General features: G+C 39.7%; 1 protein-coding gene across 1 annotated transcript in view; it reads right to left on the bottom strand.

Annotated features, from left to right (window-relative positions):
• AHRR (aryl hydrocarbon receptor repressor) overlaps positions 1-27567 on the bottom strand; it is a 90827-nt gene that overhangs the window by 43301 nt on the left and 19959 nt on the right. The window contains 1 exon segment of the mRNA XM_048079585.2: positions 23150-23331. Coding sequence (XP_047935542.1) covers positions 23150-23331 — 182 coding nt within the window.

Consider the following 27567-nt stretch of genomic DNA (forward strand, 5'->3'; position numbering starts at 1 on the left):
AGACTGCAGCACACTGCTGCACAACCACCGATAAATATACAGCACAGAATAGGGCTCTCTCTAAGGCAGAGCTGAATTGCTTTGGGCTTTGCTGCTCTCTGTTGAGACTGCCATGATGAGACTGACTGCGTGAAGAGTTGCCTTCAGAGGTTCAATGGACCTAACAAGTGCAAAAAATATGCCTGAGAGGAGCTCCCCTAGTTTTGTTTTTTCTCCCTCAAGAAGTAAAAAAGGTGTTGAGACACGGTTAGGGCAAATGAATACCAGGAAAATGAGTATCTTAATTAAAAAAAAAAAAATCAGAATTAATTTTCCAGATAATTTTAAAACACTGAAATATTTCCTAGAAGTTTTTAGAATATTGAAAAAAATAGTAACATGAAAATCTTACCTAAAAGTTACGAATGAAGTACAAGCCAACAACTGAAGTCAAAAACTGAAGGACGTACCAGAACACTAAACTGGTAATGTTACAATTCCTGGATATGTTTATTGTGCTTTTTATGCACACTAATACTTTAATGCACGCATTTAAAGTCTAGTCCTGTAAAGCTATCCAAACAGATGGACCTTGCTCCCAACTGGAATCGCTTGTAAGTCAGAGGGACTGCAGGGAGGACATTATGGTTTGTCCAAAAATAAATTGTTTTGCAGAACAGGAACCTTCGCACATGATGTGTTCAATTACTACAAGAACCTTCATTTTTTCACTTCCTCACCACCGTTTTGCTTTGTCTCTTTTCACAGGCAGGTTCCTTGATCAGAAAGAAGATCCTCAGCAGATCCTAAAGACCCTAAGCGGGCCAGTAGTGTGCTTACATATTCTCTCCCTGTTAACACTAGAGAAATTAAATTTTAAAAAATGCCACAGTCCCTGAGTCAAAGGCCAGAAATAGGACCTTCAAAATTTCTAAGCATAATGAAAAATACTGTCTTTAAAAGAGACAGAAAGAGATTTGAAAGCTCTAGAAATGTAAATTGTGGCCCTGCTTTGATTTGCTTTTTCGTTTTTAAACAGAAAATTCTTAGATATGGAGATAAAATTAAAAGGCTGTCACACAGTTCTTATCAGACTTGTCCCATGAGAAGACAAGGAACAGCCAAACAATGTTCTGTTTTTCAGAAACAAAGTTCTAGCTAATAAAATATAACCCTTTCTCCAGTTTCAACTCTTCTGCATTTTGTCATTAACTTGAACAGGCAAGTCTGACTCCTGTGAAGGTGTCTTGACTCACGGCAAGCCACCGAAGAAATAACAAGTATTCCTTACGGAAGTAAGGACAGGAATCCTGTCTCCTTCTCATGAAATATATGGGATTGGGGCCTCAACTATCAAGAAAATTATAGTTAAATACAACCTTCACCAAGCGATCAATAAGAGGTGAATAGTATATGTAAAGAGAATGATGATACATATATTGCTTCTAGTGCGCTTTCTTCTTACTCTGTCAAGGTCTTCTGAATGAAACTGGTGATTTCCTACCTACTGACTCATCAGATCTGTTTTACACTCATTATCTAACATAAACATCACTTTATACTGGTTTTTCTTCAGTTCTAATGTGATTTCCATTGGACGTACACTGAGACTTGCTGCCAGAATGGGTCTAATAACCCTTGAGACACAACTTATCAGCACTATGCTAAGGAAAATATGAATTGGTTTAAGGCAGAAAATGAACACTGCAAGTTGCAGAGAGCAAAAGCAAAAAAAAGCTTTCATGCATATTCTTTAAAACTGTGAAAATTAAATGAAGAAAATCTGTGCTCTAGACCCTAGTTTGTTTTTAAACCACGTAGTTTTAAGAGGAATCATCAAAGACTTAGTTTATGAATGCTGCATCCCAAAGAGGCTTTCTCAGTGGCGAGCGAGCATTTTTCCTCCTGTCGGGGCAGAGTTGCAGGGAGGAGGCTCATTTGTGCATTGCTGGTCTCGCAGGCAGCAGAGCTCTATTCCTCTGATCAAGAGATCACTTTCATAACCACTTTTCTGAGGTCACAAATGAGTCTGCTGCAGTCACGCAATCCCTTGCCTACCAGAGTTTACTATAACAATACAGGTTCACGAAAACCTTTTAAAGAGGCAGCACATCCTTTCCACCAACACAGATGTGCAGCGCACACACGTTATCATACAGGCTTAACCGAAACGTGTCATGGGACTGTTATATTTCAGTTCTCAGTAGGGAAATAAATGTATTGCTTGGTGTATTATCTGGGTGGAATAACGTTCCCTGAGTAAAATTAAATAAAAGATTACGATAGGTAGCGCCAGAATTATTTTAAAGTATACAGGCACCTTTTCCAAATATTTATTCAGCCCGTTCCTTTTTATTATCTTAAGGGTCCGTGTCTGCCAACCATGTGCTACTGTGAATTATGCTAATTAAGATATTTGAAAGCCATGGTAAACAGTGAAACAAACATTAGATTAAATAAACAGCAGATAATGATTGCCCTGAATTAAACATTTGCTGCTGCAGAGTTAGAAGCAGCAACGATACAGAAACATACAATCAGGAAACGGGTTTACTATCAAAAATGTATTCAGAAGAAATACTAGGAAAGTAAAACGAGTACTAGTGTGAGCATGTTTCTCGGACAGAAAAGCCTATTTTATATTTTAGCTGAGAGTATCCCACAAATGACCAACCTCCTAACCTGTTTTCATGGAACAGGCGTGCAGGCAGTAGCTGGAATGGCCTCTGGTGATGGGGGCAGGGGAGAATTTAAATTTAAAAAAATATATATTAAACTATTTTTCTTGTTATGGTAAGTTAACTCTACCCAAAGAATGCGGGTTGGCCTATTTTCACAACCAGTTAGCACTAGGAAAACAACTGTTGTTGTTCCATCACGAGTTATTTGCATTAATGTACTTCATTTACCTGAAGTAAAGTTTTCAAAAGCTTCTAAACTACTCTGGAGCCTGCAATTTCAGAAATGAAGTTGGACGTATCACTCGTTGACTTTTTGGGAGGATTAGTATCCAGACACATTTCATTTACAGGTAGCACAAACAGGCTTGCCCAAACCAGCTTTGTAATCCAGCTTAAATAAGTAACAACAGCAACGAGGGCACAGCGTTAAGCCCATCGAGGGCTCACGTATGGGCTGGGATGACTCGTTTGCACGCTGTCTTGTGAGTTGGTTGCTATTATTAGCCACGCCAGCCAGATTAAAGCTAGATCAGGTACACCCACACGTGCTACACAGCCAGCTTCGGGGACTCTGGAGATGTACCCACAGGTTGTGCAGGGCCCTTGCTTTGTCCAGAGATATTCAGGCTTGACCTTGATGCGTATCTCCATCCGGCTCGAGCACCGAAGTCCCCTCCCATCTGCACTAGAGCTGGCAGTTTACACAGAAGACAGCCTCATGGCGTAGCTTTCATACGAAATTCATGCCTCCTCAAAATCAGCCTCGTCTCCGCTCCTGGCCCTGCCTGTACTTATGGATGGGAATTGGGCTGGAAACGTGGCAGGCTCAGATGCCGAGTATCATCGGGAGGTGGTGAGATAGACTGTGATCTATAAATGGGGGGTGTTGACAGCCTCCAGAGTGACTTCGAGGGTAATAGTATCAGTGCAGACAAGGCTGGAGGCGTTTTCAAAAGCAGGCCATAGTTTCAAAAATTTCTGAAACTTATTTGAAGAGGTTCCCCCCAGTCTTATGTTACTGGTTTGTTCCAGTTCCCTAACACAACTTCCCATGGAAAGGAAAACTATACAAGGTCAACTCCTGCCTAAACAAAGAGATGTGACTTTTCCCCTCTTTATGAAATTTGCCTAAACCACAAGTTAATCTAAAATGAAATAGTCCTGGATAGTAATGTAAGTATTTAATTAACATGGCAATTTTTCCTTTGTAGTTATGGAAAGAGATACATGAGAATACTGTTGTGTTACTTTACCTTTACAAACAAATTATCCTTTTCTTCTGGAGGCAGTTGGCAAAAAAATCATTGGTAACAGCAGGAATGAATATACATATGGGTATTTCAGGGTAAACAGCTGCTAGAATATTTGCTGCTCAGCACTGCTCTGTACAGCGGTCTGGCTGCAGAGCCAGTACCTAAAATGCCTTGTGTTAGTGACAGTCTTTTTTGTATTATTCGCTATACGAAAATAAAATATTTGTGTTTTTTTTTTCAAGAATATGACCTCTTTTGTTCAAATACAGTGAAGACAATTGCTTTAATTTTCAGGGAGATGTACGAAGGTGTCTAATGAATGTCCCCAAGTGTTTTTGGACCTGCAATTCTACAGGAAGAATTGTCAATAATTTAGTATACTGAAATCAGCATAAACAATGACCTTCATTATGCCAATTTCCAAACAATTCCTGCCTTTCCTCACTCCCTACGCAGCTCTGAAAAGTTGCCTCCGACAGCCAATGATCTGTACACCACCTATATACCTGAGAGAACACGGAGACAGTGGTTTGGATTAGCTGCAAATCTGCCTTTAAATTCCTTTTTTTTCAGTCCTTCTGCAAAATTTATTTCATTTGAAAATTATCCAGAGAAATGTAATCCAACTCACTTACACTCCCGCTAATAATCCAAAATCAAACGATTTCAGATTAGTGTAATACAAATCGTTATTTAATACATAAATTGACTTTAAATAGCTACTAAGAGGTATTCCTTCATTAGAAATAAGTTTAAGTACTGTGAGAAATTACAGTAATTATAATCAAGCTTTAAGGATTTCTGAGTAACTCAGTTACAAAAATTACATCAAGCATGCTCAGGAGAGAGCTGCCACCCTCTTCCCTTTTTCCCTTTCCTGCTGCCCCAAGATGCCATCCATACTTGGTGCTCAGCTGCCTTTCTACCACAGCCCCGTGCTTTCCAGCCTTTTTTTTTTTTTTCTGGCAGTGGAGTAAAAAAGTGTTCTTCTAGAGCAACGTAAATGATGTTCTAGCTTACACAGGACTGCTGAAAGATATCCTCAGTATCCAAGTAGCAGGCAGATTAAAGAAGACAGCAAATAGTGCGGCTGCAGAAAGAAGTTTAAGGCGAGTTAGGACTGCAACGGAGCCTTCTGCACGTGGCGGGGCATACGGCGTGTCCCAGCACTGCTCTGCCTTTGCTCGGCGTACAAAACGAGAGCAGGAACTGGAGTGCCTAACCGTAATGCTCTGCGACGGTCAAGGCAGCACAGCTGGGAGTCAGCAGTCAAGGCAGGACCGGGGGCAGGCTGGGAAGCGGGCAGCCGGAGCATTCTTATGCCTAATGCATTTTCCACTGCCCAGATGTTCCACAGTCGCCACCAGTTGTGAGACGCTGGATGCGCCAGTCCCCGAGGGTGTTCTGACCCCTGGGAAGCGCTAAAGAGGCCCAGGCCTGGCCAGCATCGAGGAGGCACAAAGGTATTTTGAAGCGCTGATCGTCTCTTCTCCCACTCAGTCCCTGTGCCAAGTTTAGCTGTGGTGCAGGAATTCAGCTGTGGTGCAAGATTCATTTTGTACTTTAACCCAATGAGCTAAAATACCATCTGAGACCAACATGTAGTTAATTGCTGTGAGAACAAAACTTTGAATTTCCTGACCTATTCAAAGTTTGAATTTCCCATTAACTCCACACTCCCATACTACCAGATGGTATACAGGACGTACTTTCCAAAACTCCCTGCATCGGAGCGCATGCAAAGAGAACAAGATGAGCTGAACCTCAAACCCCTGGAAACCTGCTCTTTGTACACGGAATGGCAAGCTTCTAAACAAAACGATGAACGTGCCCATGCAACCCCCCTTTCATGCCGATAATCCTTCTGATGGAAACTCTTGCACCAAAGCTATCGCTGCATGGGGAGCTGGAAAAGCACTGGTTAGCACAGCTGACTCATCCGCTGACTAGCCCACAACATCAGCCACAAAGGACCAAGAATGCTGGTGGTGGCATGAAGCGTGTGGGTGGGAGCAAGGAATAAGCAATCATCTGGCAGCCTAATGCAGGAGGGAGGGTTGACAACAATCATTATTTATTCCCCCCTCCCGCCCTAAGGCTCCATCCCTCTGCTGCAGTGATTCTCATCATCTTGACGCTGTGGTAGGGCTCTATGCAGGGGAGGGAATGAAAGGTACATCCCCTCCCTGTGGCCCATGCAATGAAAGCATCAGCTGGCTATCGGAGCTCGCCGCACCCAGACCACATAGGGCAAAAGGCCCTCGTGGAGGAGAATGGAAAAGAGGTTTGCCGGGTCCTTCTTTCACCCAACAGGAGGCGAGGACAATGTATTACTAGCAAAAAAAAAAAAGAGCATTGCTTTCCCACCAAAGTCAGTCAAGAAAATAGATGGAGACCTAGTGCTGGAACAGCAGAGGGCAGATGTAAGAAAAAGCTCTTAGAGAAGAAGAGAGGAATACAAGGAAGAGGGAGGACATTGTAGCAAAGACAGAAAAAGGGGGAAAGAAAACTATGGAGAAAACAGTAAAAATCTACAGATGAGGAAGATACAAATAAGAAAAGCATCTATGAAGAGGTGTTGTGGCTTATCTATAGGAAAGCTGTTACAGTTAAATAGGTGGAAAATAATTCTCAAAGATTTCAGAAGAAAACAGATTAACAAACTGTAGTCAATGAAACAGGGAAGGAACGGAACCGAGGTAAACAGTAAAAGCAAATGCAGGAAAAATTAAAATTGGCGGATTTAATTAAAAGCTTGACATGGAAGTACACTGATAAAATCTCCAAAATTGATTGCCTGTATCCCATTACCTCTGCGTTAATCTGAGTTCACTTTTCAGCGCTCTTTCCCTCCAGCAGCCTGCTAATCTGGCAGCAATATGGCTAGCTGGTGCCCAATTTGCCTAGCATGAAACCCTCTCCAGCCAAGTTACTGCGGTAGTGAAGGTGTGAGCTCACCCCTCCAGTGTTTCACCATTTCCAATGGCATTTGTCTTTAATTTGTAAAAATGCATTTAAACTCAGGCAAAGGCATTTTCAAAATACTGGGCCAGATTCTGAAGGCCTGACTTGTGTTACTCTACTAATGCCACAGTCAAGTAAAACATAACAAGGAATTAAGGGCTTGACCAGTTGTCTTTGTTTATTTCCCAATCAAACCTGTTGTTTTCTTAGAAAAGGCTTTTTGCCCAAATTTTGTCTACAGTAGGACTTTCCTGGCAGATTGCTTCAGTGGGAAGGAGATTAGGTTTCTCACTGTCCTCTTCATCCTTGGAAAGTTTCTGTTACATTTCCCAATCTCCACCACCGGCATTTCAGGGTACATGAGCATACACCTCAGAAGTCTTCCCCAACATGTTTTTCACATGCTGTTGTATATATATAATTTGGCGATGGAGCCACAAAGTTGTACTTTGTCACTGCAGCTCTTCTTTCTAGCAGAGGAAACCATTCCACCTTACTTCCCAAAGTTAAACTAAGCTGGTTGAACACAATGCTCAGAGATTCAGAGGATGGAATATCTGCTGAAGCTAAAATATTTCAAGTAAGCACACTGACCCCTGTCTGGAAATTGTGACTTGACTTGACTAGATAAAGGTGATAAAGAAACAATGAAACAACTACTCCTTTCCCAGTGACCACTTGAAATTTAGTGCCACTGCAGTTCTGACCTCTCTTCTGGCCTCATCCTGTCAGAGATGATTATCTAAGTCATACTAGTGGTTTTAAAGACATTATCAATTACCACCATGACACTTAAAAGGTGTGTTTGCAAACCAGGCCTTCAAACTGACATTGTCTCTGGTTTCCTAGCCATAAGTCTTTAGGAGCAAGTGTAGAATCACTGTCCCCAAAAAATATGGCACTTAATATTAAATTTATTAGATATTTCTAAAGTGCTTGTTAGCATCAAAAAGAATGAAGACTGAATATTGCACCGTGTAACATCTTCAAACTCTCTGCCATGTCACCAACTGTATATTTGGCTCACAAGAATAATCTCATCCCTTAAACAGATATACAGAGCTATATTGCTAGCATTTAATTATTACATGATTCTGATGATTCTGAAGACGTTGAAAACAGCCAATTCCTGCTGAACATAGTAATATGAAAGCACTCGGCACCTTGCATGACTGAGCCTTTGATAGCAATGAAAGTAATTCCTGTAATTTTTAACATCCTTAATCTTCTCCCACAAACATTACTTGTTTTGAGTAAAACTTGTTTTTTATACAGCCTCTTCCTATATGCAGAAATGTATATTAAGACATGAAAAAAAAATGAAATGCAGGTTCCATTTTTTCTCCACTTTTTGTCTTAGCCATCATTATAACATATTGGCATGTTTTTCACACTAATCCTTACATTCATCAGTTCAAGATGTATTATCTAAGTTAGATTATTTCTCCCCCGAAGAAATGCTTTTGTAAATTATTATTTTTTGGGAACCTACAAGGCTTATAGGGGTTATTTGATGGCACAAAATTATTTTAACAAATTATTTTGAACAAAATACATGGTTTTTGTGACAAGTTTTCAGTAACACTGATATGCAATATAATGCTAACACGAGGGAGATAAGCATTTTCAGTACAGATGTTGAAATACTCCGGGGAATATTTAAGATTAATATAAAGTCTGTATATGTTTTGCAGTTACACTGAGAAAAGTGGAGTAGCTATTAAGTTGCTAATGGATTAGAAAAAGAAAACTTAATATATGTTGGGTTTTGATTTAGATCTGATCTTTTCTTGCTTTCAATCCTCTTCAATCAGCTTCTTTCAGCTGTTTCCAATATGTAAGTAGCCAATTCATTGCAGGTTCAAAGGTAAATGGGAATAGCGGAAACTTTATTTATTATAATAAAAAGTACAGGCAGAGATTTACTTCCTATACATACCTTCAACTTGATATATTCCATACAGATATAAAAAGGGAATACATTAAGGGGATTTCAGTGGAATTTTAGGGACACAGTAAATCCATGTGATACATTTTTGGCAAGACTTTTATAAAGCATCTTTCATGAAAGAAATTATGAGCTTCTCTGAAGGAAGTTTTAAAGTTTATTTGTAACTTCTCTTATTAAGCATTTAATTTAGTTTACTGATATGCATTCTGCTTCTACTTCTAGTACAGATGTCAAGATTTTAGAAAATTTATCACTTGTGTTATCTACATGAGTGTACCAAAAATTGTAATCAAATAAATACTGGATTTATAAATGGAAATCTGCTCTGACTAATCTAAAAAAATGTTTCACTTAATGGTTGTGAATGTTTAGAGCACTGACTAATATGTTACTGCTACATTAAATAGAAGAGAAAAGCATCTGTGTTAGTCAGTTGGGATTTTCTTTCCAAAAAAAAAAAAAAGAGAGAGAGACTAGACCAAATATAAAACAAACGAAAATGAAAACAAGTACTTTGTAGTAATCCAATAAGCCAAATTTTAGGCCCAATCATGTAGCAAAATGAGGTAAGCTTTTCAGAAACGGTGATTATTTCTTAGTCCAAACCATGTTCCATCTCATGTTTTGGATTTCCAAGCATCTAAATAAGATCTAGTCACAGCCTTAGAAAGACAGGTATCTTGCACAGAATCAGCCATACAAGCCTTGTGATAAATAATCAACTTTGGGGTTTAACTAAACCATTAATTTATTTATTTACTTCCATACTTCTGTTAATCTACCAGCCACCTGTAGCTTGTCTATAACAAGACTTCTGTGCTGGAGGAACTGGTGTGTAACCAAGCATGATTTCAGGAAGGGCACTTCATCAATAAAGGGCGATGTGAAGAAGACAAAGGATGGCTGTAGGGGAAAGAGTCAAAGCCACAAAAAGAGGAGAGAGGATTGATAAGGAAAAATATGTAATAGGCAAGGATTATTACAATCACATGGCCTTGATGGGAGAAAGGCAGACATAGAGATGCCCACAGAGCTGACAAAGCATGTTGCTCATCAGAGAAATGGGCAAGAAAGAGAAGTTATTAGCTATGATTTCTGTGGAACAACAGTGACATCAGGAAGGCCTGTCATACAGAGCTTATGAAATGAGCAGAACTCACGATTTGGAAAACAGTCTTTGTGTTGCGTTCAGAAAGGAAGTTATAGTCCAGAAATGGTGGAAAGGCACAAGATGTCTGCAAGGTACGGAGTCAAGATGGAGAGAGGAAAAAGCGTGGGTGCTGCAAGGGTCCTGACAGTGTCCCTGGAGACTGGGCTTGAGCTCTAGCCCTCACCTCCTCACAGCCATGCCTGGGCCCAGCCAGGATCCTGGCCTTGGCCCAACCCCACAGAAGTGCCTGGTGCCTGCGTCTGGAGCTGCCCTGGTGCCCGCAGCTGCCCTGCTCCTGGCTGGGGTGGTGAGACATGGTTTGGCTCCAGGTCCTGCCCTGGCTGGTCTCATGGAGACCTCCATCCCTTTGGGAGCAGCCAGCCCTCCCAGCACCTTGACAGGGTTTCTGAGAGCAGATGCCAGAGCAGTAGTGATGCTGACCACGATATGCACAGGGGATTAGGAGAAAAGAAAGGAAGCACCAGTCTTGTGCATGGCAAGCGTTCAAAGACATGCCAGACAATTTTGGAAACTATGCAATGAGGAAGACTGAAAGGCCTGAACTGAAGAGACTTCAGTCTTCTTCAAGACTGTGAGGGCAGGTAAGAATGTGTAAAATCAATTATTAAAGAAACTCTGAGAAACAGTGTCTGCAGGTCACCTTATAATGTCCTTCCTTCAACATCAACACTGAGCAAATGCCTCATGCTGCTACTCAGAGACATCGCCACTGAGCACTCCATGACATGAGTTCCTGGTCATTGATACACATTTTCTGAAGCAGTAATTGGGTTAACTGGGGGTATCTACCTGAATTCTGGCAAGGTGTTTTGCTTATTGTTAGCATTAAATTTCATTTCGTTTGCTAATTTTAAACTCCGAGAACAAAATGAAAATAAAAACATACGCCCTGATTACATTCAAAAAAGTCAATGAAATGCTATCAACAAACAGAATTTAAATTTAATTTATCAGAGATTAAATAAAATCTTGAAAAGACAGAATTTATTAAAAAATAAACAAAGGCCACTTAGCCTTGTCCTCTTCCATGACTTGGTATCCTCTTGTCTTTGGATTGAGTCCTTCCAGTGGATTTTTAGGGCTCTTAGATGGAAACACATTTGTCACCACAGAATAAAAAGCTGGTGACTCACTGACAAAGCATACACATACCTAGTATAAGACAGGAAACAACAGACACAGACAACACAGAGAGAACAATAAAAAAAAAAAAAAAGATAAAAACCACCAAAGAGACTATACTGATGCATGTGACAGGCAATGCTCTCAGACCTAACAATTAGCAGGACTTTGAGGAGCAGAACAAGAAAGAAGGTTTTTTTAAATAAAACTATTGAAAGTAGATAATAAAGTGCATCTGTGAGTGGTTAAGGGGGAGAAGCAACACAGCATTTACTTGAAAATCTAATAAGTACATGATGGAAGCCAGTTCAGGAACTGACTATTAATCTTTATCCTCTTCCCTCTTGTTTAGCACACCTTTGCAACCTCCACATTTCCCCAGTCCCTATGCCTGGCCTTCATACTGAGATTGAATCTCATCAAATTCTCAGGGTCTCAGTAGACACCATGAATTGCTATTGAGGCATGTAAGACAGCGTTTCAGAACTTCATGAACTGACTCTATAAAGGGATTACAAAGTCAAAAAGCTGAATGACAGCCTTGTAATTCCAATTATTTTTAAGAAGTCTCAGAAAGGAAGTGGTGTTTTATATTTACATCTGAAAGGCAGGCTCTGAATTCAAGATATTAATGGGTTTGCCTTCCCAGAAGTCTCATTAGAAATAATTTCTGACTATACTTGCACTAGTCTTGAAGAACAGTCTTCAAAGCAGCTATGACAATACTATGATATGGTTCTCACCCACCTCCATCCACAACACTATCTGGCAAGTGGTCTTAGGACAGCTTACTGGGTTTTGGTAATGCGATAAATGACAAGGAACACTAAAGCAGAAGGGACCTATTTGCAGTGAGCATGTGTTCTAGCTTGGTCTGAGCCTACACTCACTGCTCTTCATCTCCATGGATCACACGTGTCATCTTGGTGTCTGCGTGGCATAGCCAGTGTATTTGTACAGACACAAAAGAATGGAGTTACCTGATCTGGCAAGCACCAGATAAGTTTGTCTGCACCAGACAAGCATGGAGTGAAGCACAAAGATCGTTGAGCTAGCTTTAAGGGTGTTGGTGTGGGCACAGCGTCTCAAGCTGCTATATGGAGATAACAGGAGCTTGGAAAAGGTCTGGCTATATATCCCCAAAGTGCAAAGTATTTTGTGCGTATATATCCCCAAAGTGCAAAGTATTCCCCAAAGTATCCCCAAATCTGCTTCTAGCTGCAGGACCAGCTCAGACATCTGCATTATTTCAGAGTTCTCTGCAGAGAGCTTCACCATGTACTGTAAGCCAAAAGTTAGGCAGTAGCAGAGCAAGAAGAGAAACCAGGAAGGTAGTCTCCCATACTGTTCTCTAGCCTGAAACTATTTGTCCTATTCGTCTTCAAAGCCCTTTGCAATTATATTATGCCAAGCTAAATTCCTTGTTCTGTTGGATAAAAGGTATTGTCTTTCCTTTAAAACATATCTGTGTTTAAAATTAGAAACAAAGTAAATCATTTTCTTGAAAGTAAAGAAACACATTTCCTCTCAGAGACAGTAATCAGTCATGAAACTGAGAACAAGTGTAAACCAAGCCAAAATTCATGCCTGAGGGAATGCTTTCCTACCTCCCATCCACTGCAGCACTGACGAGGGCAAAATTATTGTTATTACCTTCTACAATCACTGCAATTTCTAGCAACTTCTGCAGCAAAAAAACATTTCCTATGGTGAAAACCAATCTTGTTTCTATATCCAAGGATCACTTGGGCTGCAGTATAACTAAACCTACACTAAGTTCTTTCTCAGTCTCCAACATCCAAATACAATTTAACTCAAGAAAATGAGGCCATAGAAAGACCATTCATTACAGTGTAGGAGAATAGAATTTGATCCACAGGGGGCTAGGAGGGTATTTCAACAGCTGGTAACAGGCTGGGCCAAGGAGGATCTCTGCTGCAGAGGAAGGATTGAGCAAGCACAGTGCTCAAGAAAGATCACATCTGTGAATACAAAAGAGCACGTATATCAGTCTACTGGTTTAGATGGGGCCATTTCTTTCCTTGTTATATGCCTACATTTATTTATATCAATGATATATGAGATGCATACTGTGAACTATCCAAATGGAACCAAGCATAAAAGCCTACCAAATCAGAATGGTTAAAAACGACTAATCAAGCTGGAGAAAGATAAAGACCTCTGCTTAACGGCTCAAACTGTCTGGGGGATTTCCCCTTGCATTGGACCAATATAGCAGCCGTGGTTTGAGGGAACACCTATAAAAGCAGCCCTTACATGTTTCTGTGACCATGTTGTCTGGTTCTGAGTGTACTTCTATTGCTAGAAACAGCAGAACTATTCCAGTGCCAAATGACCTTAGGAGAAATCAAATAGTCAAAGGTTCTTCTCCTGTCACTTGTCATTTTCAGGTCACCGGTTTTATAGTCAGACTTGCCAGTATCAAGAGAAACACTGAGGCCTACAGGAACTTTCAGCTGAATGGCGTTCAGCAATAGAAAGATGGTATAAGACATAGATCCAGAACTGGAAAAGGAAGTTCTACAAGAAGACTTGTAACCATGGTGTATTACTCAAAGACAGCACAAAGTCTATAGAGTCCAACTCTCTTTGCAAGAAGCCTGACACAGCCTAACAGCTCTAAGATTACAAGGTCTGCCAATATAAACAACCCACAGCACATGACACATGAGTACCAAAGGAGTACCAGAAAAGAACTGACAATTATTTATAACTAACATCCTTTATTTGCCATTATTCCAAAAAATAGGTATGGAATTTAGAGCCAGCCTGAGAATGTGATATCTAACATATCGTTGCACCAAAAGGTTCCCTAGATCTTCAAAAATGACAGGAATTCAATAAATTCTATAGTCCTCTTGTTCTTCCTGAATGTAGGCTTATTCTGAATCCTGCTTGAACAATCTACTCTGCTTCTCCTACAAAACATACCTTGTTTGCAAGAAACTAAGGAGAAAGCCAATGAGCAGGAAGAGGTAGCAAAACCTTCAATGCTCTTTCAACAAGGCACAAAGGTGAGACAAGGTCCTCTTCCAAGAGTCAACAAAAGTCTCCCAAGGGTCAGAGAGTTCTTCTTCAGGTTATCCATGAGGACAAGCAACCTCCGGTATTTGTTACATACAATGAATGGTTTCCGCAGGAAATAAGGGGAAAAGAAAAAGTGAAGCATTGCTATAAGCAATGTGTTAATGTGATGCCATACAAAAATGTCAAAAGGCCTAGTCAAAATAAACCAGCTTGAAAAAGGGTTACATGGGTGAAAGTAGACGTGCAGCTGCTTCTCCAGAATTGAGTCCTGCTAGGTATCAGTAAGGATTAAATGCAGCTAGCCGCCTTAATGTCTTGACACTTTTACTAAAATTTCACTGATGTAGCATTTTAGCTCTTGATTAGATAATGACTTGGAGAAGTAGGTCTTACTTCAATTCTGCATGAGAATATTCTTTCCTTTTTTCAGTTGCTGTATCGTTAAGAAAATGGTAAAATTATAGAGCAGAAGAAAGGAGAAAATGTGTTTCTTTCACAAGAAGTCCCTTTTTGGCTGAAACATTCTAAATGTATTGGTTAATTGAATACAATGATTGAGTACAGCCACTGGAATAGACTTACCTGTTACCTACTCTGACCAGGAAGGTTCTTTTACTGCGCAAGAAGTTAAATATGCTGCTTGAAGAAACCTAAACAACATAAATTCTTGTAGACAATCTAATAAGTTATGGCTATGGACTACAGCAACAGATACCCTAAGGATATTTTGTATGTGTTTTTTAAAAAAAGTCTTTATTTCCCTTGCAATAAAGAAATCATTCAGGCATTCAATTTCAGAGGACAGCACCATGAGTGCTCTAAATCAGTAGAATATGTCTTCAAAAAAAACAACTTGTAAACGTTAAAATATACAAATATGTTGGGCACTTCTTGACTCAAGGTATCAGCTTCAACCCTAGCTAAGCAGACTGAAACTGAAATCCTGGATTTGTAACTCAAAGTATAGGTTTCATCAAAAATTAGAGGCTTAAGGATAATCTGAAAGCCTCTCATCGTTTCCATAACTGAAATCAATATATAAATCATAGTAAGAAAGGATTAGTGGGAGTGAAGACATGGAGTCAAGGAGGCATAATTCCACGACTGCTGATCTAGGCATTTTATCCTGTTCTCAACATAGTGTCTCTTATAATACTTACTTACATTCCAGATCTTTCCTTCTTTTACTTTTCTATGTCTGTTCTAAACATGTCCAGTATAAAAGACATGGAGAGTCCACCAAAGGTCCACAAAGACGACGAAGAGATTGGAGCATTTCTTGTGCAAGGAAAGGTTGAGAGAGCTGAGACTCGTTAGTCTAGAGAAATGAAGGCTCAAGGGGGATCTCAGCACGTATAAATACCTGAAGTGAGGGTGCAAAGAGGATGGACCAAGCTCTTTTCAGTGGTGCCCAGTAACAGGACAAGAGACAATGGACACAAACTGAAACACAAGAAGGTCTCTCTAAACATTAGGAAATGCTTTTTTTCTGTGTGAGTGAGCAAACACTAGCACAGGTTGTGCAGAAAGGTTGTATAGACTCCCTCCTTGGAGACATTCAGAAGCCTCCTGGATACGGTCTTGAGCAAGCATCTCTAGGTGGCCCTGCTTGAGCAGGGTGTTGGACCAGATGACCTCCAGAGGTCCTTTCCAACCTCAGCCATTCTGTGATTCTGTGATTCACTAAGACTATGGTTTAACATTTAAGGGAAAGCTTCAGGCTACATGAACCAGCTAACAAATGAAAGAAGAAAATTCCCCCAAAAAATGTATTCAGTATAGGCCATAATTGTAACAATAAACACAAACTTATGAGTTCAGTTTCAAAACCTTTTAAATTTTGTTGTGGAAAAATCTTCCTTGCAAATGTTAAATGAAATCTAAAAAACATGTTTATACCAAAAGAGCAAAACTTGGCAATCCAGGGGAAAAAAAAAAAAAAAAAAGAAAAAAAAAAGAAAAAATAGCTGAGAGATTTTGGAAGAGAAAAAAATCTCTTGAAAAGAAAACAGAAATGTTTGGAAGGGCAACGGGAAGAAACTGGAAGCCTAAGAACCCCTCTGCTTGCACTGCAGTGGAGTCCTGGACTGTCAGAAGAGGAGCTTTGGTTCAGCTAAGCAGCACTCATAAAGAAATGTTGAATAGCGTTACGGTGTGGATAATGCACTGAAAGCAAGGCCATTCTTTGCTCCCTTACCCTTCTCAAGTTTTAATTTTGTAACTTTCTGGATTGACGTACCTCTCACCAGAAACACATCTGCCAGCTATAGGGTGTGGACTGTTGTACTAAATGTTCAAATTCTACAGTAAGGTACAGTCTCATGGTCTTTTCTTAGGACGGCCTAATGTAAAAAATCTAATGAACCTAAGGAATCTGAATAAAAGTAGTAAGAAATCCATACATGTTATTGAGCTAGAAGATCAACAACCATGGATACAGGAGGAGGAGATGAAAGCTGGAACAGATTGCAAGTAATTGTGGACACTCAAACTCAGGCCAGCTGGGAGGAATCCTTTGTTGCTTTCTTCTTAAAAGGGATAAATCCAATTTCCATTAAAGATAAACATCAGTGGGAATTGGATCACACCAAAGACATAACTGAGTAAGAGGAAATGACCTGCTAATATGATGTTAAATCAGAAGAAAGACAGAAACCAAACAGTGTGTGCTATCCTGCCAGAACTGGAAAAATAAATAAATAAATATTTAGAAGAGATTGAATTGAAAGGGAGAAACTGGTGAGAAGGTTGGGACAGTGTCTTGGTGAAAGTGACCGGGAAATCCTGGACCCAATGGCTCTTATAGCAGCAGGAATCCAAACAACAGCATAATGAAGACACCAGATCTCAAGAAGGAAGACTCCAGTACACCTGGAGAACTGGAAGGCGAAATCTCTTAGGACAGATATGTAAGGGAAGTAGAAGTTCAAATTTCTTTCAACAAACCAGGCTGAAGGGAATAAATGTAAAGTATCTCAATAGCAATGAAGAGTGGGAAAGATAGCAAAAGAACATCTTAAGAAAATCCTGAGTTCTTGTGACTGGAAGCTCACAAAAAATAAATAAATAATGAAATAAAGCACAATTGTGTAAGAAGAAAAACAGAAAAGCCAATGCATAAAATAAAATGTATCAAGAAATGAGAGGTTATTAAAAGCACACTGGAAGTCCTTTAACCTTATAAAAAGACTGGGAAAAGAGTTTTCTGCTGCTCAGAAATAGATATTGAGATGCTACTCAGCTACAGATGCTATACCAAAAGTTTCAAGTGTTTATTGCCTTTTTGCTTTCATCAGCTAGGATCAGACAGATACTGCTGGCAAGTACTAGCAACAAGGTTAGCACCTCCAGTGCTTGCATAAGTTTAGTGTTTGCAAGTTGGTTGCATCTGGCAAAATCCATTGCAGCATGTTCTGAGACTGAGCTGAAGCATTCTCAGAGCTGTTAGCTATTAATCTATGAGAAATTGTGATGAGGGGAGATTTTGGAAGAGTAGAAGAGGGCAAACATGGAGCTTATCTTTAGAAAGCACGGGAAGAAGAAATCAAAGAATAGTAGGACCACTGAGCTGGGCTTTAATCCCTAGAAAAGCACTGGAAAAAGAAATCAATCTATTTGTAGAAACTTAATAACAAAGATATAGGAATCAACAGATCTGTCACGAATATGTTGCTGTGTCACACCAAATTAATTACCCTCTATAAAAGAACATGTGAATGGGAAGAAAGAACAACAATAGATATTACATGTCTTCATAACTTAGAAAAGCCTCACAATATCTTCGTAAGTAAACTAAAGAAACTTCTTGTAAAGAGGGCCAAGCTTACTTACGAAACCATGGTGTGAGAAAAGTTGAGAAAAGCTATCAATCATTCTCTGTAAAATTGAAGGATGCATTGCATGGTGCCCTGAACTTATGTTGAAAAAAGACAAAAGCAGAGCAACAAGAATGACTAAGGAAAATACAGCTCTGGAGGGGAAATTAAAAAAAAAAAATCAGGATCAGGGCAGGGCTGTTTTGTCTAAAGAAGAAAAGACTGGAGGAAACATGAGACACCTTCACGGCTGTAAAAACAGAGGTGTCACAAGAAAAGAGAATAAGTAGTTCTAAGAAGAAGGAAGGCTTAACCTGCAGTAGGAGAGATATGAACCGGATGTTGAGGATTGCCAAGGAGGGTGTGGAATCACTGACGTTGCACATTCATAAAAACATTACACAAACGTCCCTCAGGTTTAGGAACAGTTGATTATTCACTGAGAAAGTCCCTTACAGGCCTATTTCCTAACATGTGAAATTCTACATGGAAGCAGACAAACTAAAATTTATAGACAAATGTTTCATAGTCTGTTGCAATTCAGTTTAAAATCCACACATAACTTTGACATAAGGCAGTTCAAACAAAATGTCTCCACACTTGACTGTCACTATTTTCTGAATTACAATCTGGATTACAATTTTAATGTAAAATTTACAGAAACTTTTAATACATTTATTCTCAGAGTTAATCCAGGACTAGCTACATTCCTTACTTAGTCACCAATAAATCAATCACATTTTCAGCTTTCAAGATGAAATGAAGTCTGGAAGTAAGTAAATACAGAGAAGGCACTGAATTCTGGTACTAAATAAACACCGAACGTCAAAATAATAGCACAAGGGAGATTTTTGTTGAGAAGCCACTGTTTTCACCTGTGCATGCATGTTTATCTGTTCGCATGCAAATGTGTATGTGTATGTGTATAAACAGGAAAAATACACATTTATCCATACATTATATGTCTGGATGGGCACCGTAACATAGACTATTGGATTAAATTACTTTTTATCTGAATTATGCAGTGAAGGAATTAAAATGCCCTCAATTCTTGAATAACCAAAGAATCGCCCATATTAAAGTCTCTACTTTTGACATCTAAGACTGCATTTGGCAATATTAGTTATCATTAATTAGGAATGCTTATGGTTAAAAGCATTAATGACTGGCATTTTGAAGGAAAATTTGAGTGGCCTATCAGTATAAGATTATTTACACTAAGAACTAAAAATTAGGAAATTTAATTTCTAGTTCTAACTGTATTCTTATTTCGTCTGTTGGTCTATCTAAACTATCACAGCTGTTCTCCTTAGAGGTGCCAGGAAGCTTATGTTAACTGCCTCTCAGAACAAATCTGAGATGCTAAAAGAACAAGGTGCTACTCTTTTTACATTGATCTGCAAAAGTAAAAGCTATACTAGAAGGGGACAAGTTAAATGATCAGTGAAAGGGAGTCAGGTTTGAAGTGGAACAAGACTACCATTTTTCCACCACTGGAAAAACTAAGAAATAAGATGTACTGAAGGATGTATTGTCGAGAGTGGTAAAGGAAGACAGAATACATGATCCAGGATGGAATACGGCCAAGACAGAAGTCCAGGGAGCTCAAGCGGTCACAGCCATTAAGTACCACTCCACACCCACAGCAGTCCCACCCAAGGCAAATTTTTGTGAGGGCCAGATGACCAGCACAGCTTCCTGTAGCAGCTGATGTCTCTCAGCCTCAGTACCCGTTCAGATCTGTGCTGTCTTGTACAAGAGATCTGGTGAGATTGTAAGGTTACCGCTGCAAGCCATTTTGAAGCGCTTATCAGGAAAATGCAACACGACTAAATGCATGTAGCCTGGGGGAGTGGGACTATTAATAGAGCCACTGCCAACCGATAACAGAGATTGAAGGCTGTAAACCCAGTAGGCAGAGGAATTGTTCCGAAGCCAAAGGAGAAGGTTTCTAAGAATGACAGAGGAAATCCACCAGAGTGACTGTTAAACTGATAACTAGTATAATCTGCCTTAACAACCAGATCTCAATTTTGGAAAAGAGCCAGAACTTTTGCTTAAATAATTAACTAAGATGAACAGGCCATATGCTTCAAGGTATTAACCTGTAATGGTCACCAAGAAGGGAATACGTGACTAATGAATACTTGCTATCCCCTAATACCTAATTCCTTGCAAAGTTATTTCCACACCTGAAATCAAAATGGTGAGGTCACCCCATGCCCTCTAATTAGCTATTGATCTCTATAAATACATTTATGCTGCACACCGAGGATTCCAGAGTAGCTACTGAAAGGACACCTAGTGGCAAGTCAACGAGTATGTCTGGAAACCGCTGGAACTGTTGAAGGTGTGTAATTATAATTTGTCACCGGAATTGACGAACTGCTATAGGTTGAACGGCAATGTCATACGTGAACTTCTGTGTAAGACAGCACTTTGAAGCTTTAAGAAAAATTGCAAAAAGCATTCTTACACACAATTTTTTTAAACATAGGATTTAAGCTTAACTTCCTTAAAACTCAAAGAACAGTGTTTTAAAAGAAGGATGAACACGCCTGTGTGTCCAATTATGACTACAATTTTGAATGTGCTGAATCTCCACTGCATCAGTTTTAGGAATATCGGATAGCTGAACAGAACTCGTTACAGATATGATTTGCTTGATATTCAAGCCAAATTTCAGCATGCTAATCATTGCTTCTTAGGTCCTTCATTGTGCTCCGCTAAAATGTCCTTAGCAATTCCTTCCTGTCTCACAGGCCATCCTTCTCCCCCACAAAGAAGAACAGCCGTAGGACATAAATTGTACGTGTTTGAGCTAATTTTACTCTTTTTTTTTTTTTTTTTTGGCCATCCAGCCTTACAGTCACTTCTTGACTGTGTTTATTCCAAACATCTTTATATGTACTAATGCCCTTGTGACCAGGAGATGCCCACAACAGAAAGCTGTATTCCAGATGGAGTCATGCTGGTCTCATGCAGAGAGGGATTATAACCTTCCTGTTTAGTGACATGCTGCCTCTGGGCAAACAGACCAAAATCCACACTTGGCTTTCTTGTTTATGTCAACATATCGTATTACAAGCTCAGAACAATTTGCTGACCACTGTCCCTCTTCGATTATTGTTTTTATGTTCTATTTTCCAGGTTTCTCTCTTCTACTGAACACCAGTTCTTTTGAATTAATTGTCCCTGAGTGAATTAGTATGGATATTCTAGGTCAGATTTTCCAGATATATTTTTTGTATTCGATTTTATAATATCTCTGCATACAATTGGTCTGTTCTCTATCTTTAGTTTTTCTAACAACTCCTAACATAGTACCATCCTTTGATTTTAAAAGCCACAAAAAAGCCATTTCTGCTCTTCTATGCTCTTTCGTCACAACAAAGATCCAAACATTGGGGATAATCTTTGTTTGTTTGTTTTTTTAGGTGACTTCCTACCAAATCTTCAGTTAAAAAACCCAACTCTGCCTCATTTCTCCACAACACAACTACAAGGAAGTAGATGATGGCGTGACGTGAAGCCAAGGCTGCAGCTCCTTCTCTTACCAGACATTAGCACCCATTCCTTGTCCGGATCTGTCTCAAGGGTTCACCTCTCCTTCACTCCACCCTCCTGAACCTCCAGCCTGCTCTCTGTCTTAAAATGGCATGTAGTTTCCTTCCTTTACTATAAACAATGCTTTCTGTAACCTTAGTTTCACGATGTAAACATTTAAAAATAAGAATGAAGGGAACACAAACTATGTGTTCAATTAGGTAATTTGGGGATTAAATTAAATGAAGTCTCTTCAAACATGGAACATTTCAGAGTAATGAAGTCTGGCTTTACTTGTTTTATTTCATCCTTAAAAAAAAAAGGACAATCCATATTAGAAACTCAGAGAGAAGAGTAGTAAAGGCAGCTGAAGACAGCTTATTCCTTGTGAATCCAAGGGAAATGAAAGCAGAGCTCAGAGGAAGGGGTAATAACACTCAGGTATGTGTACAAAGGGGAAGAGAGGCACTCTGTAAATTGCCGAATGACAGAGGCTAGGCAGCCAGCTGCCACCGTTGACATGGGAGGCTTCTGCCATCAGTAACATCACCACCTGTAACATGATACGTGATGTCAGCTTGTAGCATGTCATGCAGCCTGCCAAAGCCTCTTCAAAATCTGGCATTATTTTTATACTAAAATTTAAAAACCAAAACCAAAACAAACAAACAAAAAAAAGAGGTCAACCAACAAATATTCTTCAGTCAAAAATAAAAGGTCTCCCTTGTACACGCTGTACATAATAAGGGATAGTAACAGAAAGGAGTACTAAAGAGTAGTAAAGGAAAATAACATCCATAAATAATACTGCTGTTCATCTCTGCAGCCCACCTATAAGTTTTAGTCAGTTATACTCCTTCAAATAGGCTTTTATTTCTCATTTAAAAAAAAAAAAAAAAAAACTTTTGAGAAGATTTTCATTGTTGAATCCTTAATCCAGATTTTGCAGATTTTGTGAATACTGCATTAACAGAAGAAATGAAAACTGTCTTCAAATTTGGAATAATTCTTGTTCTGTACATCTCAACACACACATTTGGCTTTCATTGTGTGGTGTGCCAGACAGCTACAAAAACAAAGTGTAGCCTATTACAGCTTTAGTCAACACTTTAAACTTCAGATCTCACTTATACCAAAAGAAAGTGATCTTCCTGGCCATTCAAGCAAGGCTATTTCCCATTGTGCATACAGTAAATACAGATAATACGGTAGTTTCTTTACTTTAACGTCGTATTTAAACAGACATTGTAAACATGAACGATAATAGCTTCAAAAAAGGAGCACAAAGTAGCTACAGGTATTACATCTGTCCCAAGCCTCTTTGCTAGTTTAAGTATTCTACAGTCATGTTTTCCTGTTTCCTAAAGTATGTTGAGGAAGGGTGGGGGTTATCCCATTATTTGGTAAAAAACACACAAACAGCATAGGAGGAAATGCACAACATTTCCAAAGCAACATCTCATACGCAAGATAAGTACGTTCAATAATAGAGATTAGATCTTTCTTTTTTTACTTTACCAGTATAATACTACATTTTAATTTTACTCACGGTTAGTAGAAAGCAGCTATAAGCAAGAGGGAGACTTTTAATGGCATACTGATATCTTAAAGAAACCTACCTTGAAAGAAACTTTTGACTCGCAGATAGCTGACGCTAAGGCGCAACACGGACAGTTTGTCCAGCTTGGATATTATGTCGGGTGGGAAAGGCAGGAGGCTGGCCAGATGGTCAAGTTCTGCATTCAGACGGTCCCTGTGCCTCTTTGAAGGATTTGATTTTTCATTCCCAGCTGCAGGCCTTCTGTGGTGGAGAAGAGAATCACATTTTCGATTACCTGTTTTACCTCCAGGTAGTATAAGCAGGGACTGAGATGTTGTCTGCAGTCAGTTGATAACAGGTGTAGTTAATCTAGGTTCTATGCAAATCTGCTAAGTTTCTATCCCCAGCTGTAAAGACATTTTAAATTTCACAATTCTGCGTTTGCTGTTGTGCAAAGACATGGACATTGGCCTCTCTTTTCACATCTACCCAGTGGAAAACGGATGAAGAAATGATATCTCTTATTCAGGACCCTCTGATCTTAGGGGAATGGGCGCTATCTTTGTGTCTTAGTGAACACCAGAAAAAAATGATTTCTCATCAATGTTGTACAAATCAGTATCTGAACAGCAGAATAAAATTACCATGACTAATGGATGAACCTATTCAGCACCCACTGTATTCATTTAAAGCATCTTAGTGCCCTCCGTTTAATGACTCAGAATTAACCTGTAGCTCAGGAGATAATCAAGAAAAGAGCCTGTCTTTGGACATGATAAAAAGAGTACGGGAAGCGACATGAAGAGACGTTCTTTTGCCAGGCTCAAAACTCCCTTGAACTTTCTCCATTTTATCTTTTGTATGTCAGTTGTAACAAAGATAAGAATTTGGTTTCTCTCTTAAGAACATTCATATTCCTCCCAAAACGTTAAGATTAACATTATTCAGATTTCAAAACCAAACACTCCTACTCCAGCCCCACGGTGTGTCCATGCAGTGAACAGGACCAGATATCTCAGAACAGTTGTTGTGAAAATATACAAGATGAAACGCATCCCCAGTGAGGAAGGTGCTAGATTAAAGTTGCACAGGCAAAATGGTGAATTTTAAACTACTCGGTTTTGGGGCGTCCAGTGAGGGGTGATCAATTTTGGGGTGTCCAGCATGACAGTGAGGGGTGTTCAGTGGGCAAAGCACAGACTTGTCACGTAAGCAGCAAGACGTTTGTGGTAAGGTCGAGAAGGCTGTTATCTCCAGCAGACAGCCATTGCTGGACAAAGCAGTAGTCACATGCTTTATCCAAAAATAAGCCACAGGCCACTGGAGCTGCAAACTGCATGAATACACAATCGCCAAGGGCTTACAGCAACCCCGGGCTGCAGCTGAGCTAGCATCGTCCCGGGCACTTGGTGTTGTGTCTGGTGGTCTCCACCACACTCTCACATCGCCCTTTTTCTCTTTGGTGTTATGGCACATTGCCACATTTCTCCTGAGGCCCTTTCTTCAGAAGAGACATTTAGAGAAAGATCATAGGGGAAAAGAGTGGAAAAATACTGCAAGAATGGGAAATGGTGGACAAGGAAAAGATGGGTGTGCTAACAGCTCCCACTTCCACCTAAGCAAAGACAAGAAGCATAAGCTTATGCAGCTTAGCTAGTGCTCCAGTGGAGAAACAGAGTGCATCTAGTTACTTGTAGCACATTTCTGCTGCAGTTTGACATGCCACACATTGATTCCATTTTTCAATGATAATTTTAATTTCGAGCATTAGTATTTCACAAGGTGGTCAAGGGTTAAAGTACAACATACTTTGAGCGTTGTCTTCTTATGCAATCTTAATTCAGCTTTTTAAGTAGTTAGAAAAAAATGTTATGTTTAGGAATTAGTAAAAAAGATCAATGTTACGTACATGGGATTGCTGACTTTGCTACAAAGTGAAAACCTTTCAAATCGAACCAGATTTGAAAAAATCATTGCTATCCTTGTGAGCATTCAGTTCAATTTGACAGGATAGCATCAACACACAGACAGAATGAAAAAATATTCAAGATAGGTGTCGATGAAAACACATAATTCCTGATTTTTCATTTAAAATTGCCTAAAATGGCATGTGGTCCTTCAATAACAGAATGAGCTGCTTTCAGAGGCATGGGGGAGATTTTATGGATTGGGGATTTCCTCTGTGAGAGAGAGAAAATATCCAACAACTAATGCAATCCACAAAGAAGGACTACTCTTTGTACATAATGGGTACTAACTTTTTTGGAGTCAACCCTGAAGCTCAGCCATTCTCACTTTTGACACCAAAAGATATCTGACCAGTGGACAGCAACAATTTTGTAGGGATATAGCCCATAGTTCAGAATAAGCTAAAGAACATAGACTTTTACTCATTGCCCTTTACACATGGCAAACAAACTGAAGTAAGGAAGCAACTTAGTACAGAAAAAAATAATTCCAGTAAGGAAAATTAGGCCAATGAGTTCAAAAGATAAAAATTTTCAAGAGTAACATGGAACAGAAATTGTTCGAGCCTGTTTACCATATAAACTATCAACTGCTCTATGCCAGAGAGGCATGGCAAATACATGGGCTGCATTTGTACTAAGAGATCAGTTGTCTGGAAATTACAGGGAATGGTGTAAAAAGACTGCAAGAGAAAGTTCAGGATGGAGTCTTCCTGAAAACTCAAGGAAATGATTCAGTCAGTGAGTAAATCCAAACAAATGGAAGTTTGATGCAAATGGTAATTAGGTGCCAAGTGGATGAGATTTAAAACAATGCAAGTTCCATGGAAAGGCTAACTTAGCTGTCCTGCAAAAGAAAAGAGCAAGCAGGAAAATTCTTCAATGAGTTGTTTTGAGGCGAATGGAAATTCTAGCCCTTATTTTGACCTGAAACTAGCCATGCTTGTCGTGTTTGTGTTAAAACTGATTCTCAAACTGCATAAATCAGGTCCTAAGGAACACAACACTCGTTCTATAATGCCTCTTTTAATCTGCTTTTCATACACTACTACTACAATAAAGTGGCACCTGTACTTAAAACAGTAAAGCTGGCATTTCCTCTTTGTGCAGTTAGATCATCCAGATTTTGCTCTGCAGTAGCAAGTACGTGTCCCTGCACAGGATCCATGCCACCAGTCCCTGTTCAGTAGGAAATGAGTGTGGGAGCTGATGCAGAGAACGTTTTCTGTTTTATTGGCACATAAGGCATTGAGCCATTTGTGCTTCAACGATTCAGTGTGCCCAGGACCCATGGACTGCCACTTCTGTAAACCAGTTCGGTGAGCTTGCAGAGGAATTTCCTGCAGCTACAGCTCTTGTCTGCAGAGCATGGTATCTGCTCCTCCACTACCTGCTGCCCGCTGAGGGAGCCCTGCCCCTTGAACAGAAAGTTCAGTCTGAAGAAGTTTTCAAAGTATGCTGTAGTGTGAAACCCATGGAGGATCTAAACTGAGAAAATCTAATCATCTAATACGATGGGAAGCTTTCAGTAAGAAGGGGAAGGGAAGAGAGAGATTGTGAGATGCAATAGATAGACTAGGCACAAAGTAACAGCAAGATGACTATCATGAACAAATTGACCAGCACCCATAGCTGCTGAGCTGTGCTTGGGCACTGCATCAATAGCCTGGCACAGCTGAGCTCCAGTGGCAACTGGCCATGTGCAAATGCTCACTGTCCCCTGTGAGTGAAAAGGACTAGATGAGAGAAAGCTGGCTGAAGGAAAGGTGACCCTTTTCCACTGTCCACTTCTTCTGAGTCTTCAAGGCAAAAAAAAGGAGAAAGCAGAACTGATGGTCACGAAGACATCACCCTGGCAGAGCAGATGAGAGGTTGGATAGTGTGACACCAAGTAAGAGGAAGGACTATGCCACAGAGGGCCTTAAAATGAGAACTAAGAAACAGGAGAGAGCTGTACCTCCTGAGGTCTCTGTTTACCCTGGCACTGATACAGTTCTGGCTCATCTGGGCAGTTTGGAGCAGTTGTAGATACACTCAGAGCAAAGGCAGCTGAGCTTGCCTTTAAAGAGCTGTAAAACATTACAAGAAATGTTTTGCAGAGAGAGAGAGTTTTACAAGTTGCCAGGGTTTGAGATGAAAAGTGGATGAATCTCAAATGGTAACTGTCCTGACGCATCGCCCTAGCATCTTTAATATGAGTATTAATTTCAATGCAGTGATTTTAGTTTGAGGTTAAAAACAAGATCTCTTTAGTTTTCACACGCTTGAGTTACTAGTAAAATGTTAGGTTTCCACAGGAAACAAACACTTAAGTAGAAAATATTTCCTTCACTCAAAATACTCCATTTTTCTGGATGAAAAGCATAACTGATGGAAAATATTCAACCAGCTTGAGCTCCAGGTGTTTGAACTGATTCCATAAATGCCAAAATCCTTTAGTGTAGACCACATTTAATACATTTAATAGGGCTTGTTTGAAAGCTGTCTGTGACCAAAGGAGAACAGCTAGGATTTTAGAGTTATTTGTATA

The sequence above is a fragment of the Anser cygnoides genome, chromosome 2, assembly GCF_040182565.1.
Source record: "Anser cygnoides isolate HZ-2024a breed goose chromosome 2, Taihu_goose_T2T_genome, whole genome shotgun sequence".
NCBI classification, from domain to species: Eukaryota; Metazoa; Chordata; class Aves; order Anseriformes; family Anatidae; genus Anser; species Anser cygnoides.